At 41.5% G+C, this 22,183-nt stretch overlaps 1 protein-coding gene across 17 annotated transcripts in view; it reads left to right on the forward strand.

The window, feature by feature from the left end:
- FOXP1 (forkhead box P1) overlaps window positions 1–22,183 on the forward strand; it is a 794,287-nt gene that overhangs the window by 714,018 nt on the left and 58,086 nt on the right. For 12 of the 17 annotated variants that reach the window (XM_073569704.1, XM_073569703.1, XM_073569709.1 and 9 more), the window contains 2 exons: window positions 12,145–12,312; window positions 14,149–14,253. In XM_073569704.1, coding sequence (XP_073425805.1) covers window positions 12,145–12,312; window positions 14,149–14,253 — 273 coding nt within the window. The remainder of the gene's footprint in view (window positions 1–12,144; window positions 12,313–14,148; window positions 14,254–22,183) is intronic. The other 5 variants (XM_073569710.1, XM_073569712.1, XM_073569713.1 and 2 more) reach the window with 2 other exon arrangements.

Here is a 22,183-nt window from a genome sequence, read left to right on the forward strand (position 1 = left end):
ACTTTTCAGCCTCTGTATGTGCTCTGAAGCTTCCATTCCCTTCCATTTCCGGCTCCGGTCTTCTCTTCCATTTTCCGGCTCCAGTCTTCCCTTCCATATTCCGGTTCGAGTCTTCCCTGCCATTTTCCAGCTCCAGTCTTCTCTTCCATTTTCCGGCTCCAGTCTCTTCTCTTCCTTACCTTCAGCGCTGACTATGCCTTAAGTCATGTTGAGATGGTACATGAGTCCTAGTGAGCGCCAGAGAGTGAAGAAAGCTCGGAATGGAAGATAACACTAGAGCTGGAGGGAGGAAGCATGCTATCGATCAAACAGATGGAAAACTATGGCTTCTATACAGATGAGGGGCAAAGTGATTAAAATATTTTTTTTATTTTTCTTACCTATCAGTTTTTGCCAATTTCTTGGGCAAGGGTCAAGCTCTATATATATATATCTTGTAAGCTCTGCTCTGAAAGTGACTGAATTGCTGGATCTGACCAGCTTTAGTGTGAAAACATTCCTCTGATTCTTCAGTGGCAAAGGCAAAGCTGCCTCTGCTTTCAGCATGGGAGAACACGCAGTTCAGACCAATGATACGGTAATACCACTGACCCAAACTGTCAGTCATCAGAAGCGCACCGCCCCCTGGGAAGAGAAACAGGGATGCCAGGTGCTCCTGAAGATAGAAGATTAATAACCTTCGTAGTTACTGACTCTGATCAGAGATGAGGGTGACGAGGGGTCTGGCAGCTACTAATATCTCTTCAAATTGAAATATTTATGGAGATTGGGTTAGTCTTCTCCTACAAAGAGCCAGCTGATAAAATGGTGGCCTCTCATTGGGGTGATGCGTACCCTTTAAAAACCAACAGCCTTCCCCCCCACTTATATAAAATAATAATACAAAGCGAATCTCCCGTTTACATCGAGAAGCACATTAGCCGCGTCTCAAGGGTTTGTAGCACAGCAATCAGTTAAGGAGATAAATAATCTGATTTGGCATGACACTCCTTCTCCTCTCTTTAATTTGTCTTACACAAGGAAAATTATAATTAAATCACTCAGAGTAAAACCCCTGAGTGCAGAGGAGGAGGAACAGAAATACACAGTTTGGAAGCGATTTCCAATAGAGACAGAACTTATCCCCCCCATCACCCCGTTGCGCGGCAAGTAGATATTTATCAATATTCAATGCAGTTAAGGGATGAGCGTTACTGTGTGATTTGTGAGGTGGCTGCATCCGCCACAATCAAGTCTTCATAGGATCCCTTCCTCTTCTCCGCACAAGCACTTGGCATCATTAAGATGCAGCACTCAACGTGTTTAACATGCTTTGAATTTTCTTTTCTCTCTCGTCCCCTCTCGGGCAATTTAATAATGTTTGTTGTGCTGATAGTACACACATCCACTCAAACTATTCTACATTCCACAATTGCCGGAATTACAGACTCGGATAATGCATGTGAAATAGTGTTTTCTGTGATCTCATGCGCAATTCTGACTCCAGGCAAAACATTATTTTTTTCCCACTGTTTTACATTAGAACCTAGTGTAAAACGGGGATGGTTTGTCAAATGCAACAAGTGGTGAGGCCATACGGGTTGTGAGCTCCATACTCTCCTTTGCCAAATTAGAAAGCTGGCCACTCATCGCATTAGACTAAAGTAGTACGAACCCACTTATATTGGTGGGGATGTCAAGAGTAGAATTGATTGACATGACCCAGATTAGTATTCTATGACTCCTGGATGGGAGCCTTGTGAACGGTCTCCTACTTGCCCGCTCCTCTTTGATTAGCGTGATATTATTGTTGAGGAGTGATGCACACAGGACTGGGTGCCGGTGATGCTGGCAGATAGGACACAGTTGACAAGGCTCTTTTCCAGCTGTCATGGAATGTTAACCTAGCCACTGGATGTGGGTCCTGAGAATCAGTTGGTTGAACTCTAGTCAGCAGTCTAATTTGAGTGGGTTCCTCTCGATATTCACCACTTCTTCAGACGATATCAAGGATGAGAAGGATCCGACTCGTTGAATTTGGATCTTGCCATGGCTTTCTCATCGAGAACACGAGGTCTCGGCTTTGGGGGATTCGGAAGAGACGGCTGTTGGCTGAACAATCCTAATGTGTAGGTGGGCCTTTAGACAATGGTGCAATGGGTTCTTCTGAATGCACAGTAATCATCTGATCATGGTACACTGAGGTATTTCACTGTACAAATGAACATATTTTGTGATTCTAGGGAGGTCATCATTAGGTATAGTGACATTTTGGTCTTTGTTTATTGGGTGGAGGGCCCATTTATGTCTTTTCCGTCAGAGCCTAGACCACACAAGCTACACCACAGAACCACCACATGGACTATTGTTGTAATCTACATTAGACGTCCTTAACCTTCAAAATTACATCTCCACGCATGTACTGAGAGCCATAGGATGTTTGCGCGCAGACATACCAATATCCAAGACATGTAGGGTCATATATTTATGAACGTGAAGAACCTGCCAAAAGCAGAATTACAGTAATAGTCTTGAATCTAGTGGTTGAATTCTCCTTTGACCAAAAGCAATTTACATGTTTGTTCAGCTCGGGGTAGCATGTATGTTTCCTCAATGGCAAAATAGGAATAAGGTAGGGTTGTAACTTTACACCCATGAAAATGAAAGGATTAGATTCATTGAAATTCAGCATGTTCAACCCTTCTTTAACTCAATTCTTTCATCAAGGGGAAAGATAGGACCCCACGATACACATGCTGGTTGGATGATGTAGTCAATATTGTATATGCTGACACCTAACACCATTGTTTTCATCAACACTAGTTGTTAGTGAGATCCATAGTCATGTCATACAGTAGTTTTCTACTCTTTGTTGACCTGTTGCCATTTTGGTGGTAGCTTTTTTGTAGACCAGAATAACACTCTCAAAAGACTTTGGACTTTACAAAGACATGATGCCTGGACAGTTATTGAATTACATTTTTTGTTAGAAATCAATGGATGTGTACAAATGTTCCAGGCTTGTTCTTGCCCTCAAGGTACAGGATATTAGTTGGTCCCATGATGTCTACAGCGATATGCTGACGTTCCCCACGCTGCTGCTGAAGCAAGTGCACAATGTAATTTTAGTGCATTGGACAATTTTTGGTTTCCCCCCGATGGTGTCCATTACGTTTTTTTGGGGGGGGGTCTTTGAATGGTAATGCTTGGACAGGCAGTAGTAATAAATATTAGTGGTGGGTTATTTTCTTTTTTTTATTATTTTTATTCCTTTAAGTATTTTTTGGGAAGGGACACATATGGCATTAGTCATTCCTTATGTTTCCAATTCACTTCACGGAATAACTGTTGCCTTTTATATCAGTATGTGTTATTATACTTGAATGTGCTATGGGTTATGTTATTAGTATGACTTGTTTTTCCATTCAGAGTTTTCCCCAAGCTTTAATAAAAAAAAAATTGCACAGTTGTAGCTTTATAAATTACTGTTAAAGGGTCTTTCCAGCCATCTGTTTAGAATCCCCCCGTTTACTACTTGTCACAATATGTACACAGGAATTTAATGAATCTGTTTACCCACATTTCCATCACCCATCTCTCTAATTTACTGCATTAGGCTGTGTTTTGTAACAGAACCTGATATTACAATGTGCTTTTAAATATGGTGCCTTTAAAGGGAACCAAATTGCGGGCAGCATGAATCAAGCCAGGCTGCATGATTGCAACCAGATATCTTTGTCTCTGAATCGCCCTTGTGTTCACAGAAAGTTTAATTTAAAGTTCTGCTGCAGGTGATTAACATGTCTTGTGCGTAAGGAAAGACCTGTCAATCACCTCTAGCAGCGCTGGGAAGAGCCGGCAGGAGGCGGCATCCATTTGATCCTGTCTCATGCTATGGTCCGTGGCCGGATCTTTATGAGTTTCTATGTCATATTGCTATTATCATAGTATGTAATGACTAGAAGCTGTGATTGGAGCATTTGGTTGCATCTAGAGGCAGATTTACGTTGTATTTCAGTGTATTTTTGTCGTGGCTTCTGTTTTTGGAGAAAGTAAAATTCATGTTAGAAGAGTCTTTCGAAACTAAGCTGATCCTACAGTGTCTCACTGCTGGAATCTGTGAGCTAGTTTGGTAGCAAGTGTTTCATTTCTCAACAGCACTCCCAGAGGAGAAAAAAGGTGTTACATGGTGACCATTAAAAATGTGTTCTTATGTAATAAATATCATAAACTCGTTATTACACCAAACACTGGACCGGCGGCTACCTGTCACAGTAAACAGATTTTAAAGGTATTGTCCTGTTCTAAAATATTGATGACCATCCTATTCCATGTACTTCCATAGCCATGGGAACTGGTAACAGCTGATCAATGGAGATGCCAGGTGTAGAGCGCTCTTCATTCTGATATTAATTAATAACTTATCCTAAGCATATGTTATTAGCGATATCAAAGTCCCGGATAACACCTTTATTCCTCAAGCTGTACATTGACTTGCTGATTGATCCAGGGTTATGACGTTCTGAGAGAAAGATCAGAGTCACTCTTCTGTACTTGGTCTGCCATGCATCGTCCGGCCACCGATGTCCTGACCGCACTCGTAAACATATAATAAAACTGTTGAGTTCGGGTTAGGACACCAGTATTGGACCGCGAAACATGTATGTGTGAATCTGGCCTAAGGGGGTTGCAATGCTAGCTCCCATCTACCTCTGCCTCTTCCTTCATGAGATTAGCAGTGGAACCGGAAGTCAGACCTTTGGAGTAGATGAAGTTACGCCTTAACTTATTGGTATGCCTAATGATTCATATACCTCTTAAAAAAACATATGCATTGTCAGAAAAAGAGCAGTCTGTGTTTGGAGAGCCTCTCTAATGGTAGTGTTGTTAGAATGGGCTGTATTTGATCCATTACAAGAAACGAACATGAGGTCCCACCTACAAGTTATGTTCGCACGGGGTGGTCAGTGTTGGGCAGTCTCTACTTATTAGAAGAGAGTTGTTCCTGTAGTGTCTCACTGCTGGAATCTATGTTTTATCTGGAAAAGCTTGATAGTAAGTGTTTAATTTCCCAACAGCACTCCCAGAGGAGAAAAAAGGTGTTACATGGTGGCCATTAAAAATGTGTTCTTATGTAATGAATCTCATAAACTCGTTTTTAGACCAAACACCAGATCGGCTACCTGTCACCACTCAGTAAACTGAGTGTAAAGATTACACACCTGACTTCTTCTCTGTTCCAGCATTCATCATCATCGTCTATAAGCATACTACCTAAGCTAATACAGTCCTCCAGTCCTTCTCATCCTTGACATAGTTTACCATATCGATTATCCAGAAGGGAAGGATCATCTGGTACCAGTTAACTGTTTGTTCTTGGTGTTTAATAAAATTGAGCGGGTGGCGTGACATCTGCTTTACAGCCGAGCAAATTAACTGGGGCCACACCTTATGAGCAGAAAATAAGCTGTATAACCTTTGTACTTCGGAGAACCTATAGAAAATGCCAGTAAAATCCAGGCTCTGCTTATCTTGCACTGTTTACATAAACATATGGATCATATTCGACGTCTACTGTCAGGAATGTAAAGGGATAATTGCCTTGGTAATTCCATTTCCCTGTAAGCCCTTTAAAATGTATATTGACAGGACTCGTGGGCTGGCGAGATGAAAATCCAAAAGGACATAAATGGCAGAAATGACTTTATTGCAAGATTTGTAAACAGGAGAGTGAGAAAGATGAGATAAGTAGCGGGTGGAAAACTGAAGCTTGGAATTCGCTTTGGGAATGTAAGAAAGTAGAGAATATGCTTGCTGGACGTGATTTTTCTGTAATATTTAGAGGTGTAACTTGAAGGTTTTTGGGACGTGATACAATTTCGGTGATGGAGCCCCCAACGATCACACATCATTTATAGTCCAGGTCTCCAGTTATTGGACAGAGGGGTCACTTTGTACCTTCCGCAGCTGCCATAAACTAACAGACGTAATAAGTTGGTCCTAAAACTCTTTGGACCTTAGAAAGTAATGAGAATGACTACACTTGGTGGCACTGGGTAGGTAACACTTTTGACCTTGTAAAAGGCTTGTCCAGGATTTTAATAAGGGTCTCCTTTGTTTCCTAGAAACAGTGCCACTCTTATTCATCGGTTGTGTCTAATAATGAATTTTATACTCCATGGTCATTTCATTACAGCCTTGATGAATGTTTGCCAAAGCGGCAATCTCAGCGGGGATGACCAACCATCAAATGAATGTGGTGGTTTTCTAGGCTTTCCACCGGCTCCAAATGAAAAAGTCGACTAGGCATGTTAGACTTCAACGTACCCGACCCTTTCTTCTTAAGAGAGATAATCCACCGCCAGAGGTGTACACCAAAGGCTTATCTTCTTCTGGTCATTGAGTGTAGGTTAGGCTTAGGGTGCATTCAGACCCCCGTATAAATCGGGAGGAGCTCGGAACCCAATGCTCGGACTGGCCAGCAGCTCTCTCGACCCTGAGCGTGACAGCTGCATAGAAATATATGAAGCTGTCACACTGGGGTTGGGAGAACCTCCGGCCAGTCTCTGCTTTGCATTCTGATTTCCGTCTGTTCTGTTTTATATGGCTGTCCGAATTCTCCTTTAAACAAGCTAAACCCATCAATATCTGAGGAATCGGTTGACCAGAATCGGTCAACCATCTTGTATATATTAAGACCATTAGATGAAAATTGTCTGAACCCAATGATTTTGGCAGGACCAACTGATCATCTGATATGTATTGGAGCTGCTGATTCTCCCCCGACAGTTCAGTGAGAGAAGATTCAGGTAGCCGATCCTCTTTGATTTCATGTGAGATCGACTGTTGAATCAGTTTTATTCTCTCTGTCCGTTGAATTGTCAGCCGAGCCGCTTGCTCATGTGTGTAGGGGAGTCAGGAGAGGGAAACATGGCTTCGGCATGTTGAATTTGGACATACCCAATCCTTTATTTTCACAGGAAATAAGCACAGTGACTTATTTTCTTCTACCTAGGTCAAACATGCCAGAAGAAGGCACTCATCCACAGTTGTCTAAACCATCCAATTATTGGCAGGACCATCTGATATGTATGGGGGCTCCTGATTCTTCCCAACAGATCGGGGCAGAGAATATTTGTGGAGTTGATCCTTTTGTTTTCATGGGAGATGGGCCGTTGAATCAGCTTGCTTATATGTATAGGAGAGGGAAACAAGGATTGGGCATATTGAATTTGGACATGCCCAATCCTTTTTTTTTCCACTTGAGGTAAGGGCATAGTGTTTTCTTTTCTTCTTCCTTGGTTTCTTTCGATAGTATTAGTCAGTATAGCCATGTTCCCGATCATAGAAGCTCACTTCCACCCCTCGATGACTCCTCTTACTACTTGTAGTATTCTCTTTTTTTTTCTTTCTAATGTGCTCACCAGAACGTGAATTCTCCTAAGTGTAATTTTCCTTTTGTGTGCCTACTCAAAACTAACGTTGTGATGGGTTCTTAAAATGTAATTCAGAGATGGAGCACAATTTCCACATCACAGGTGGCGTTAATATAGGCCAGTCCCCTAGGCTCTTGTCGCCACGAGTCGTGCAGCTTGTTTAGTGTCTGCATCCATATGGCAATCTGTCCCATTCATAGGAGAACTGCTGTAAATAGCTTTGCCTCTGGGTCCTGTGGTCACTGTAGTGAAAAAGATGTTAACTCTCAGTAGCCAACAATCCAGCAGTTTGCTCCATGTGAGTTCCCATGTTTAAATTACAGTGCGCTCGGAGGAAAATGACAAATACGTTCAGTTCTTTCTTTGTGGTTTTTATATATATATATATTTTTTTAAGCCTGGTAACAGTTGAGTAACCCAGCAGGTTCTTAGACATTCTGTTCTATGACATCTCTTTCAGGGTAAAACTCGCTGCGGCAGAGACTTATCTCTATGTTTACTCAATTAAAAAAATAAAGAATGTCGGAACAAACAGCTACTATATAGTTTTCTATAGGCGGGGTTAATCATTAGTCAGTGTAAAGAAACCAAGAAAAATCTGTGTACCGGTGTGCCGCGATAGCGCGACGACCTTGAATCTGTTGCATTAATGCACTGCGTTCAAAGGTGATCCATCATCATAGGAGCATATTAGTTGTTGATCGCACGGGGGAATGTTATTTATATTATGTGATATTTCTTTATACTTTGCTTTAGTGTAGCGTAATTTTACATTGTTGTTTTTTTTGTAAGATTCTACCCCCATTTGTGTTCAATTATGGCCAGCATTATCATTAAAGTGATAATATCATATGACAACCACTTTCAATAGGAACGTTCTCCAGCCGTCCTCGTGATACAAGAATGGCTTGTGTCTCCGAGATCGGGGGATTCTCGTAGAGACTGGCTCTCCATTTTAGCTCATAGAGAAGGGTCCTGCTAGATAAATATGCTTTATGATGTCCATTTGAACTAATAAAGCTTACGGACAGGGATTCTTTTTTACGAGACCACCCTTTTTAAATTGTCCATACATAGACACATATTGGCCAAACTTGAATTAGTTGAGACAGGACAACCATTTACTTCATATAGGTATGTTCTGACTATCCACCCGATGGTGTATGTCAGGGGAAAAGAAAGGTTAGACTTGTTGAGACTTTTGTTCTCAACAGAGAGAAACTGCTACCATAAGTGCATGACCAGAATCCGCAAATATGTGAGATACTCGTATGGAGTAGATCTACATTCTTGCTCATAGAAGGGGGTCCCAAGAGAGATAGGTGTAGCCTTTATGAGACAACACTGTTACGGAATATTGGCCAAAACTGCTGATTTAGGTTGGATTAGACAACCATAATGCATGTAAGAATGTCCTAATTTTTTTTTTTTTTTTAAGAGCCCCATGACTGTGTTCTATGGTAGAGTTTGCTAAAAAAAAAAGTGACTAAAAGTGCCACAAAAAATGCACTCGTAGTCCTCTCTAACAGGACAAAAAGCCCCCAATAACTGTACCCTGTCCCTTTGAGCCAGAAGGCCACAGCGTGGGTCAGGAACTAGGAGCCTTGACTAGCTGACGCCAAGGGAAACCCAATTTTGCTCCCAGCATCTGTTTGGGCTCCCACTCCAACAAAACTAAGAGCCATCATTGGTCAACTCCCCTCCCAAAAGAGGAGAGCCAGTGGTCAGGAGGGAGCGAAGCCTGATGGCCACACACTTCTTCCCCCTAGACTGATCTTTAGGGAACCGCACCCTGAAAACTCTTCGTGAAGGGGGGCACACAAGTGAAACAAAAAAAAAAAAGTGAAGATTAAATACTAGTCAGATGTTCGACCGAGAATTAAAAAAAATTCCCCATCTTAGCCAAAAGGTGTGGGCTCAAACAGAATGAAAGGGTGAAATGTAAAACAAATGTGCAAAATCTCGAGTGGGTTTTCTACGCATACCTAGAACTTCAGGCTCTCAAATTTACCCGACTTAATGGCTTAGCTCATGGATGGCCAGGATTTCCACTTGGGGACTACATAAGCAATCCGGCGTACTTCCCAGTTTGCATGATGTATCGATCTACTAGGACAGCCCAGGCCAAAGCCACCTTTTCAAACTATATTACACTTGATCTTCGCTAAAATGCGGAGAAGCGATTGTGTCCTGATGTTCCACTTATACTAAGAAGGGTATGTGCAAGTAAATAGTTTTGGGGGTAAAATCCTGCTGACTGATTCCCTTCAATAGTTTGGACCAGGACAACTCCGTTCTAAGAAATTATTCGATATTAGTAATTCAGATTCGGGGTGAGAAATTAGGTCAGTGCAGAGAGGTAGAGTGGTTCAGGTAATATGTCCACTATTTTTGTGTTGTGGGTTCGACTATGTTGACATTAGTGCCATGACTTTTATTCGGAACAGTGGCTAGATAGCTATCTCAGATCTATGATGGCTTCCAGGAGGGTTCAATAGAATTTCTGTAGGTTTGAAAGCAAAACCTACTCTTTTCTTGCCCTCAAAAGTACCAACATCTTTTACGAAAACCTAAAAAAAAACCAGTTATGTGAAATAGTGGACAACCTCTTTCTTATTGTCCCTATGACAAAAGGACACTGGCCAGAAGTAGACTTGTTGTAAAGAAGAGGTGAGCTCCAGAACTGCAATTTTTATTTTTTCGAAAGCCCAATTTACTTCCAAGTAGTAGTCATAGTTTTACCGACTGTTAAAGGAACTCTTACATTTCCTAGACCCAGAAATAAAGGAAGTGTTGATTTTCCTTTAAACGCACACCAACACCCCGGTTTGGAGTAGCGAGGTTTCCTGAACCGTGAACGTCTGAACGATTTGACACATGTTAGATTTATCCTCAGATTTGTGAGTCAATGTCTGGCGGTGCACAGAATAGAAGTCTGCATGGTCCAGTAGGGAAATTCAATGCACAGAGGACTTATTAATACGTCATTAGATTATCATATTTGTGTTTTTCTTTTATCATTTTTTCCAAACTCTCTTTTCTTCTGGTATTTCAAGTCTCCTCCTGCTATATTAGTACACGGCCTTAAGAGAAGACTCTATTTAGTCGGTGGTTACTGAAATCTTTCCAGAAATAATGAATTTGTGCAACACCTAAAAGAGATTACACCCCTCCCGTCTAAATAGGGTTCATCAGTTGATGGAGCAGTTCTGTGTGTCTGTAAAGCACGTGTTTGGGATCAAAGCATCCTATGACTTGGATCAGTGCAGCTAAATCACAACGTATTGATCGGAAGATTTCTGAAGGATTAACTCCTTACTGTAAGCTCTCTAGTGAACTTCTAAGAAGGGCACCCACCTTCCGTCATCCTGATTAGACGTGAGACCCTCCTTTAAATACAAGGACTCTCATCATCTACATTACTGTTTGTTGATCCCATGAGAGCCATTTTAAAATTGTTTTATCTGATCTTGAGATTTCGAGGAGGGCATTCCAAGACTGGACACCCAACAGTTTGATTGTACATTAGAAAATTGCCCGTAGTCTAGAAAATTGTCTGGAAAAAAATGGCTCTTAGTGGGATGAGATGACTATAGGCTTTTGAGGTTTGATGACAATGTAAAATCTTCTCCTCCCGTAATCTGCTGCCATGATGAGGCTCGTCAGAGACTAGTGCTTTCAGATGTGTTCGGATCCTCATTAATGTCCCCCATTGTATGGAAAAGATCATATATATCTGTCCAAGCTAAACATCCAATTTGGTTGTGGATTTAGTTACTTGGCTTGTATGTGAAAAACTTTTTCAAAAAAACTTTCCATCACAGTGAAGTCTTCTTGTAATGTTTAGATTCTTTGGAAAAGAATAAAGCCCTCCATACACTTTAGGCCCTCCCATCATACAGCATAGATGGCTGTTAACTGAACAATTGTTTGGGAGATCGTTCAACCGGTAGCTGCATCGGCGGCCTCTCCCATACACATGAGCGCTCGTTTGACAGGGCTCTCCTGTGTTTTTTTTATAAGAGAGTGGCTGGAAGACATCTCTATCGGCAGCTTATCTCTAGAGAACAAGAGGATGGGCAGTCCAAAGTGCAATCAGTCGTCTATCTGGGGCACCCATACATATTAGACTGTCGATATTGGCTGGTTCGGCTGACATTAGTCTAGTGTGTATGGGGGGCCTTAGACTAACGTCACCTGAACCAGACTATATCCACCGGTTCTTCAAACAGTCTAATGTGTATGTGGGCCCCTGATAGATGATTGTTAGGGTAGTTAAGCATCTAGCATGTCTGATTTTGACTACTGATCTTTTTGTTCTCTCTAAGCTAAGCCACCACCCGAACTGTCTGGCATTGACTCCCTAATACAGTACATAGGAGCGCTCAGCAAAATGAACACCCTTGTATATGGGAGAGTTAAGTAAAATAGCTGCCGGCAGAACCATTTTTCATCCATTGGCTAATCTAAAGTGTGTGAGTGGTTTAAAGAGGACCTTTCAGCACTATTTTGTAATCTAAAGTACAGACGTGGCTGTAGTGGTGCTGTCATGCAGATTAACTTGATACCTTTGGTGAAGAAATTCACTTTGATATTCGTCATTAATCATAATCTGAAATTTCGAGGCGAGACTGTGCACCCCATATTCTCCTCACTTTCTGTAATATCCCAGCCCCCTCAGCCTGCCTACAATTTTTGAATGACCTGCCCCCTCTGTTTTTAATCCCAGCAGTGACCTGTCATTCAAGGACTGGCGGCAGGTGGAGGGGCTGGTGAACCACAGACAGGGAGGAGAGGACCCAGTGCACTGTCCAGCCTCTGTGCACCGAAACCTAATTCGCAGAAAACTTCAAATGGTGATTAAAGAAGAACCTCAAAGCGGATATATTCACCAAAGGTATCAATTTAACATGCATTACCTCACCTTTACAGCCATGTTTTTAGATTAGAAAATCGTGCTGAAAGGTTCTCTTTAACTCTTGCTGTGAGGGCATTGACACATAACGTCTCCAAGAGTTCCAGAAACACTATAGGAGACAAAAAATAGCGCCAATAGGGTCTTATCTGGTGGTGATTTTGATTAAACACTCAGTTTGCACTCTCCTATTTTTCCAGAATGTTAGGGCATATAAGACTCATCAGAGTCGACAGCCGCTGCAGATCAACAGGTCAATTCATTGACCGATTCAAAGTGCCAAATTGGAAGAAACGTGGATATTCCCCGTGCTGCTGTAACAATAATGATCCAGGCATATAGATGACGAAGGATGGTATTTTATTCTCTATTCTCAACATGTTTCGAAGTCAGTTCAACTTCTTCCTCAAGAAATGCATAAGTGTGCATTATCACTACATACTGTTTAAATAGATTCAAACAGTCAACTCTGGCGCCAATAGTGATCACATGCTAGGCAGTGTCAAAGTTCATCAGATAGACACGATACAGCAAATGACAATTCAGATGACCGCAATCTGAATTGCTTCTTATGCATCTCCTGAGCAAGAAGTCGAACTGACTTTGAAACGCGTTGAGAATAGAAAATAAAATACCATCCTTCATCATCTATAAGCCTGTCTCCAAGAGTTGACACATTGTGGTTATGTAGTAGCCCATCACTTTTGGCAAGTGCCACCAAATCTATAGATTAGGACATTATAGGATACTTTACAACTTTTAATTGATGCATCTCTTTACCAAGTGCATTGTGGGTATTTAACTAGTCATTGATCTAGAAACATTGGTCCTCCTCCACCATGAGAAAATCCATTTCTTGGCAGTACTTAAAGCACTTCATACATAATTTTAGCAGGTCTTGCAAGGCACTGAATCTTCTTCCAAAGATCTAGTTGGTGTTGGGAATCTTTAAGGCACCATTGCAAAATTGTATGCACATTAGCTCTACTCCAGAATGAAGAAAAGTGTCAGGACTTGAACCCAGCAGCTATAGTGCACAATGTTGTAGCTCTTCTGTCTGAGCTATTCAGCTCGCTGGACAGTTCTGTGCTAACCCAGATACTTGTACCTGTGTTTCTGATTGTCTCCATCTGGAGTTCCTGATTGGCTCCACCCTGATTGAGCACCCTATTTAAGCCTGGCATTGCACTCACTTCCTTGTGAGACTGAGCTACCAGCCTCTAGTCAAGTTTCCTTTAACCTACTCCGTCATTCTACAATTATACTGCTGCTTCCATGTATCGACACCATAGCTATTCCTGACTACGCTGTGTGCCAGCGCTGACCCCAGTGGTTGCAATACCACTACGTCAACCCAGATCAGGCCTTACCAAAAGTGTCTGTTTAGCCTCTCTAGGTAGCTACCAATAGTTGGTGCTAGATAGATTGCTTCCTGCTCTTGCAAAGAGAGCTAATTTAGAGAAATAATTTTAGCCAAATAAACATTCTCAATCTAAGGTATCAGTCCTGAAGGACCAGACCAACCCTAAGAAAACTGGTCTTGTAGGGTTAATTCATAGGCCTATTACTCATGCCTTAAAATGTTGTTTTCCTGCAGCGTCTAATACACAAAAGAACAACAGGTCTCCACTTGTTTTTGCATGCAGGGCATTATTAGGAACAACACTTCATATGCATAAAGAGTTATTTTTAAAAGGCTTTGTTCCTTCTCGGTCTCGTAGGCCGTCTGGGGATTTCTATCTGTTTATTTGCTCAGAATTGAAATCAACTTGTTGATTATCCATCACTGATTTGGATGTGTCTTTCTTTTTCTTTTAGTGCAGCTCATGAGGATTACATGCAGAATCACCCCTTATATGGACACGGCGTCTGCAAGTGGCCGGGATGTGAAGCTGTTTGTGAAGATTTCCCATCGTTTTTAAAGTAAGTCTGCGTTCACATCTATGGTCATTACTCAAAAACTTATTTATAAAGTGCATTTATTTTTATTTAGGCTACATTCACATTAGCATTTTTTAGCGCAGTGCTTCGTGCGCACTAGAAACGCATGCAAAAAACGCATCATGTTTTGCATGCGCTTGCGTTTTTTTAGGCGCATGCGTTTTAACCAGTTTCTAGCCATGTTAGCTCTTAAAACGCATGCGTTTGCAAACACAGGCGTACTCATGTCCATGCACACGCCTGGGTTCCCATAGACTGTAATGCGTTATTTTGTCGCATTCCGTGCACATGCGTTTTTTTTTTTTTACGCCGTTGGACGGACCCAAAAATGCAGCAGGTTGCGAATGGCGTGCCTAGGCGCACACCTTAAAAGAACGCATGCACACGAAAACACATACGAACACGTGCAAATGCTAGACCATGCGCATGCCATATTAAAGATAGGTGCGCATGGACGCGCACGATGCGCAGCGCAAAAAAACGCTAATGTGAAACCAGCCTTACTTTTAACTTTTTTTTTGTACTTGTATTTGGGTGGGGGAGGGAGGCCTTGTATTTATTAAAAAAAAAATAAAAAAAGTCACTATAGGATGAATGCTCCTCCTAAGCCTCCTGAGCATTTGCTCGACCAAGCGTTTGCTTCCACTGGTGAAAAGGGGTAATAGCTCACTCGAGGCTTTGAAATTCAGCATCCCCGATCCACCTGTCCCTGGGTACTTCCGTACGTATATTTGGCCCCCAAAATTGGTACAGAACATGCCAATGTCTTTTGACCTTCTCTCTCGTGATGATAAAGGATAAGGTGCTATCTGAGTATGATCGTGTGCTAATAGAGTATCTTAGGTGTGCTCGAATACTGTATTTGAGTCGCCGTGTGTGCATGTCTCGCGGCTGTTTCTTTGAACATAGCATTCGAGCACGCCGAAGATACTCTACTCTATTAGCACACAAGCGTGTTTGGATAACACCTTATCCAAGTTCACTTGCTCATCACTACTTCTCTCTCTTCAAATTGAGCATCGGGCTTTGAAATTCAACATGCCCCATCCTTCTTTCCCTGAATGCCTCCATACATAGCCCCCAAAACTGGTACAGAACATGCCAATGTCTTTTTTTTTTTTACCTTCTCTCTCTTCATTGGTGACCCAAAGTATAACGTAAAGGTCATGGGTTCCGATGCAAAATCTGTAAAAAGGCCCCCACGTTCCATGGTCCATCTAAAATACTTATACCATTTTTGGGCGCAAATGAGCCTTTGGCCCATTGTGCATCAGGACCTCCATTTGACTGCCTACCCCTGCACCCTCTATAGCTACTGGGTCTGTTACCTTTACACCCTCATATGCAGTGGTAGACACAGACAGAAAAGGGCCCGTGTGCAAAAACAGTACATGGGCTCTTTGCCATCCAAAAGCTCATAATTGTGCAAAATTCCACCTACTGTGGAGGTGATAGTGGGCCCGCTTGCCCCTTGTGCGGCTGCACAGTTTTCATATGTCTGCCCCTGATACCTTGGGATAGAGCACATATTTCATGTCCCTTTACCCTCGTTTCTTCTTACTACTTCATTTCATGTGTCCCTACTTATTTAGAGGGAGTATGGCAGCACAAAGTGCCAGCACAAACCAAGAGCACAGGCAGTTCAGTGCTCCAACCACTTGCTTGTTTTGCTTTTATCTTACCCTCCTTTTCTTTCATTGACAACTCTGGCCTTATAGGAGCCAGACCAGGGGTGGAGATGGATGCAAAATAAGTAGTTGAAAAGTTGCACTGATTTGTTCCGCTATACCAAGGGTGCATCGGGTGCCCCATGCTGCATTTGAATAGTCATTTTGTGCTGACACTTTTTAACTCTTTTAAACAGTTTTTGAAACTATTGACATAAGTAACATAAAGAGCAGACTAAGGAGTAATGTCTCTCCTTGTGGTGAGTGACATGCCTATAGGCCTAGAAGTCTCCTTACACCAGCATGTCAGGCATTTCACTACATCTCCTTACACTAGCATGTCAGGCATGTCACTCTCCACAAGGAGAGACATTACCACTTAGACCCCAGGCAGAGGCGCCTCATACAGCCAAATCAGATCTCTTGCATAGCACTGATGAGGGGCAACAAACCTGATACACTGTGTCTGCAAATAGAGATTCTGGTTTGGCTTTTATCCTAAGACATGTGGCAAGGCTCGTTAATAGCTTGACATTGACTTTTAGGATTGCTACTTCCAGCACGTGACACTAGAGATCAAGTTCTCTTCCCCCCTGAACAGGAAATTTGCATAGAGAGAGGGCAACATTTTGGCTTTTTTTGAGCAATTGTTAATTTTTAGCCTTTTTCAATAAGTTACTTATCCCCTACCCAGCTGAAGTTTTGTTTTAATACTGCCCCTAATGGACAAGAATATGGAACAAAACCAGTCATTAATTGTTCTTGTTTGTCAAACTTTTCTAAAAATTTTTTTATCATATTTTGATGATCTTTTCGGAATCGAGCTCTATGCCATTTCTAACTGGGGAACACTAGAGGGTTAACTGCAAAAGAAATTGTGTTGTTTGATGTCAAATTCTTCAGAGTTGGAAATGTTTATTTTGTGGGTGTCGGCTTGTTTTTTAAAGAATGAGGAAGTGGTAATTATGAAGAACGTAAGCGTACAGATGGCTTTCACCTAGCTCGGGATTAACTGAACTTTTCCCCCTTTGCCTATTTTGTTTTGTTTTTGTTTTTTTTTTACTTTAAAACAAGATGCAAATTGATCAATCTGTCCCCTAAAAAAAATAAAATTAAATAAAAAATAACTTTAATAACATTTCATATATTTTTTCAAAGTGTAGCCCATGAGAAGGGTACTGGTAAGAGCGCTCTAATGTTTTCACAAGTGTTTTTATCGTGGTAACATCTTGCTTACTTTAGTTGCTTGCCTAAAACTACTTGGAACATGTTAAGAAAACATTTCAAAAAGGTTCCTACAAAGAGGCTTTTGTTTAGCACTAACTGTGAGGCTGTACAGCTCACAAAGGTGTTAACTTTCAGCCCCTTAAGCACTTCCACATGAAATTCCAAGATCGATGTTTGTGGTTTTGGAAAAACAAAGTGTATGTTAAAGGAACCAGGTATACGCTGGTACACGCTCAAGTAGCACGGAAATTGTATGTTGTTCCACACACATCAATTATGGTCATTTGCATGTTAGTCATCATTTTTTCTTTAAAATGACGTAAAAAAAATGAATTTGATATATTTTGCTTTGTTATGCATTTACTATTCATTATTGAACCTGTCAGCACAAAATGAGTGTGCAAACCAAACCTGGCACCCTTGGCGCGGCACCATGGTTCATTTTACCTTCCCACCTACTGGTTTCGCAACCATCTCTATCCCCGTCTTCTTTAATTGACAGGAGCTAGGAGAGGGCGAAGATGGATGGAAAATAAGTATGGTAAGCTGGAAGGTGCACTGAAACGCTTGGCCACACCGAGGGTGCATCAAGTGCCTGAATAGTAATTTTCGGCCGAAAGACTCCCTTTAACAAAAGTACAGATTTTTTTGACCTGTTAGTGTGGCAGGTCCACAATGTAGTAAACAAATTTTATTTTCATCTGTACTGATCATGACACAGTCCACCTCTCACAAATATTGGTGCATTTTTGGAACCGTTGTAAAAGCCTGAAACAACCGTGGGTTAATAACTCTAACTGATAGCGTCATAGATCCTTATGATGATGTCAGTTCGGATCATTAGACTTAAGCCCCCGTCTCACATAGCGAGATCGCTGTTGCGTCACCGATTTTGTGATGCAACTGTGATCTCGCCTGCGATCTCGCTACGTGTGACACATAGCGGCGATCGGGCCCCTGCTGCGATGTCGCTGATCGTGCTCGAATGTCCTGGGCCATTTTTTGATCGCTGGTGTCCCGCTGGCCAGTATGCATCGCTGTGTTTGACAGGGACAACGACGAACGACCTCAATACTACAGGTCTGAGAGACAGGGTCCCAACGACCGTCGTATCATTCCGTATTGTGGCTGCATCGTTTGTGAGATCTGACTGTTTGACATCTCACCAGCGACGCACCAGTGATCCCTACTAGGTCGTATCGTTGTCGGGATCGCTGGTGCGTCGCCAAGTGTGATGGTACCCCTACAGGCTGGCTTCCCAACTTGGTATGAGACCACAAATATACCAGTATTTAGCTAGTGTCAAACTGGTTGAGGACTGGATTCGCGTGTCCAGGAAGGAGGAGATGGGTATAGATTTCCACAGACAATAGATAAGTCACCCAAACCTGCCAAATTTGTCTCAGTGTACCCTCCCTTTAAAAGATTGTGTCCCCTTTCTGTAAATTTTGATCCCAGGAAGTAGTTTGTTATATATAAAAGTTACTCGTTGTACCTGGGTCCACTGCAGAGTCTCTGCCGCTCCTCGAAGGGTCTGGAGTTGGCTGTGGCACTGATGTCACGTTGATTGGCTGTTGTACTATTAATGTGCTCAGAATGGGGTATTCAACCTACACAAGCAGAGCCTCTGAGCTGACTAGCTGCTGCGCTTTTCGATTTGACATTGGCGCTGTGGCCAATACCGGGAACAGCAGAGGACCCATGGACAATTAGTGCCCAGGGACCAAGATTTTCCGAAAAGGAGCAGATTTTTATTTTTGTTGCATCTGTGCTTGATTTTGGATTCACAGATGGCAGTGGTTAAGTAAAAACCTCATCAAAAACTGCAAATGCGATGTCATAAATAACTACATTTCCCATGACGTGATTGGCCATTGTAATACCACCCTTTGTAGCTTTCTCCAATGCGTCCCACTAGACAGCCCGCTTTCTTTCTCCTGGAGGAGAGCAAAATTTTTTACCCAAGGAACATTGCTTGTCTTATAAGGCTCCGTCAGCTGGAATCTGTACCCTCTTGACCCATTGTAAAGTGTATTGTTAATAAATCTTATACTAAGGCATCAAGGCTCCACAAAAGTCGTACATAATGTGGCACCCAGAGAAGTCTAAAGGCCCATAGTTTCTCATTAAGAGTTTTTTTTCTCAATCAGCATGAAAAAAATGAAATGTTATCCTGCCCCATCAAATGCCATATTGTAGAGTAGAATGCTTCCATAATATTCATGCAGAACGAAGGAGAGGTATGGAAGCATAGAAATGTTGTGTAGTACACCCAGGTAATTGTTCCTCTCGCCCAACAACGTACTTGACTATATCTAAAGTATCAACTTTGCAACTGTTTTTGTAATTATTTTCCTAGACGACTGTATAGAATTACACTCTACCATCTCAGAAAACTCATGACCTCATAAAGACCTTTCCATCTCCAGATCTTGGGTTGTTGTGACCCATACTGTCGAGACCTTGTAGGACACGTAGGTCATTTTGGCCTAAATACGACACTGCCCTCTAGTGCTTCCTAGAACAGATCATTGTGCCAGATCATTGTGCCGCTCATGTCCAGCTCTGGGGATTAACCACTAAGAGTTCACAGAGGCCAAGTCTGTACTTTTGTCAGTCTGGGAGGGGAAAGTGCTTTATGCTCAGAGTCATGCATTGTTCTTCATTGCTCCACATACGTGGGCATTAAGAAAAAAAAAATCACTCCAGCTACTGAGGTTACTGTGCACATTAATATTTCCGGAGCATAATTAGAAAGTATTACTTGGAAGACAAGGATCATCTTCACTTCACACTTTTATTGACACTGGTGACCATATTACTGCTATGTCTAAATGCTGAAATTTATTGTTGGCTGTAGTGTCACAAAAGTCTGAGACAGCGATTTCTCTATTCAATAAAAGTAGTTAAAAACCTTTTAGAAAATCCATAATTTTGATTGCTGGTACTTCATAAATGTATAAATGATACTTTTTAGCTGTCTCTTTAGGGAAAAATGAGTTTTATCACCTGCAGTACCTGGGTTAATGAAATTGTGTGTTGGAGTTTAGCCAGGAGAAAGAGATGAGATCATTCAAATGCATTGATACTGGCAACAGGTCCAGGGTACGGCTCGGCTTTTGAATTGTTTAATTTTTTTTTTGTACAATAATAAGTGTTGTCCTTTTTCTTTCTTTTTAACAATATTTTATACTTAGGATTCAGCTTTTACTTCTCGCTTTACCTTTCCACCTTTTGCTTCTCACTTTACCTTTCCACCTTTTGCTTCTCGCTTTACCCTTCCATCTTTCGCTTCTTGCTTTACCCTTCCACCTTTTGCTTAATGCTTTACCTCTTTTCCTTTTGCTTCTCGCTTTACCTTTCCACCTTTTGCTTCTCGCTTTACCCTTCCATCTTTCGCTTCTTGCTTTACCTTTCCACCTTTTGCTTAATGCTTTACCTCTTTTCCTTTTGCTTCTCGCTTTACCTCTTCCTTTTTGCTTCTCGCTTTACCTTTCCACCTTTTGCTTTTCACTTTACCTTTCCTCCTTTTGCTTTTCACTTTACCTTTCCACCTTTTGCTTTTCACTTTACCTTTCCACCTTTTGCTTCTCGCTTTACCTCGCTGCCTTTTTGCTTCTCGCTTTACCTTTCCACCTTTTGCTTCTCGCTTTACCCTTCCATCTTTCGCTTCTTGCTTTACCTTTCCACCTTTTGCTTAATGCTTTACCTCTTTTCCTTTTGCTTCTCGCTTTACCTCTTTTCCTTCTCGCTTTACCTCTTCCTTTTTGCTTCTCGCTTTACCTCTCCTCCTTTTGCTTCTCGCTTTACCTTTCCACCTTTTGCTTTTCACTTTACCTTTCCTACTTTTGCTTTTCACTTTACCTTTCCTCCTTTTGCTTCTCGCTTTACCTCTCTTCCTTTTTGCTTCTCGCTTTACCTTTCCATCTTTCGCTTCTTGCTTTACCTTTCAACCTTTTGCTTAATGCTTTACCATTTTTCCTTTTGCTTCTCACTTTACCTCTCTTCCTTTTGCTTCTCGCTTTAACTCTTCCTTTTGCTCCTAGCTTTACCTCTCTTCCTTTTGCTATTTGCTTTACCTCTCTTCCTTTTGCTATTTGCTTAATCTCTCTTCCTTTTGTTTTACCCTTTCCACCTTTTGCTTCTCGCTTTACCTCTCTTCCTTTTGCTTGTTGCTTTACTTTTCTTCCCGCATTATTTTTCTCCCTTTCACTTCTCGTTTTACCTTTCTTCCTTTTGCTTCTCGCTCAACTCTCTTTTGCTTTTCTCTTTACCTCTCTTCATTTTGCTTCTCGCTTTAACTTTCTACTATTTGCTTCTCCTTTTAACTTTCTTCCTTTTTTCTCTTTTTTTTTTTTTCCTGTTTCATTTGCACCCAACCCAATGACTTACTAAAACAAAATTGTGCCAAAATAAACATTTAAGATGTCCATCATTACCTAGTGATGGAATTCACTTGCTTCAGATTTCAGTTGCAATTCCTGAGCAAAACTCTGAAAAATCACGACTCTCGACTCAGATGGAAAATAATGCACCCTCGACCCCCTCAACTTGTTCTTGATTGCTTGCGGTTTTTTCTTCTACCTGTTCAGGAAATCCTACATTTAGAATTGGAAATGCAAAATTTTCTTTTCTTTTTGCTCTTTTTTTCTTTTTTTTCATTCATGATGTTCATAAATATATATATATTTAATTTTATGTTTCATCTCTCTGGTTATTCTCCTTTTGCACTGTGTTGTGCAAAAGTAGAAGAACGACTGTTGGGATGGGTGACATCTGTCAGAGAGGCTTTCTTATTCTTTGCATTTGTATCAGCCTCGACTTTTGAGAAAATTCTCTGTGTGCACCTCTATATACAGATAAACAAGGGCTGTATTGTACCCTGACATATAAGCCAGGATCTCTTCGCTGCTATTGAAGAATCTCTCTCAGATGTGTGTGAGCCCGTCTAGGACTTGAAAGGCTGTCAAGATAGCTTGTTGGTTAGAATGTGTGTTGCATATATATGTATCTCTATT

This window comes from Dendrobates tinctorius, unplaced genomic scaffold, assembly GCF_039654945.1.
Source record: "Dendrobates tinctorius isolate UK_male_01 unplaced genomic scaffold, ASM3965494v1 ptg000027l, whole genome shotgun sequence".
NCBI lineage: Eukaryota > Metazoa > Chordata > Amphibia > Anura > Dendrobatidae > Dendrobates > Dendrobates tinctorius.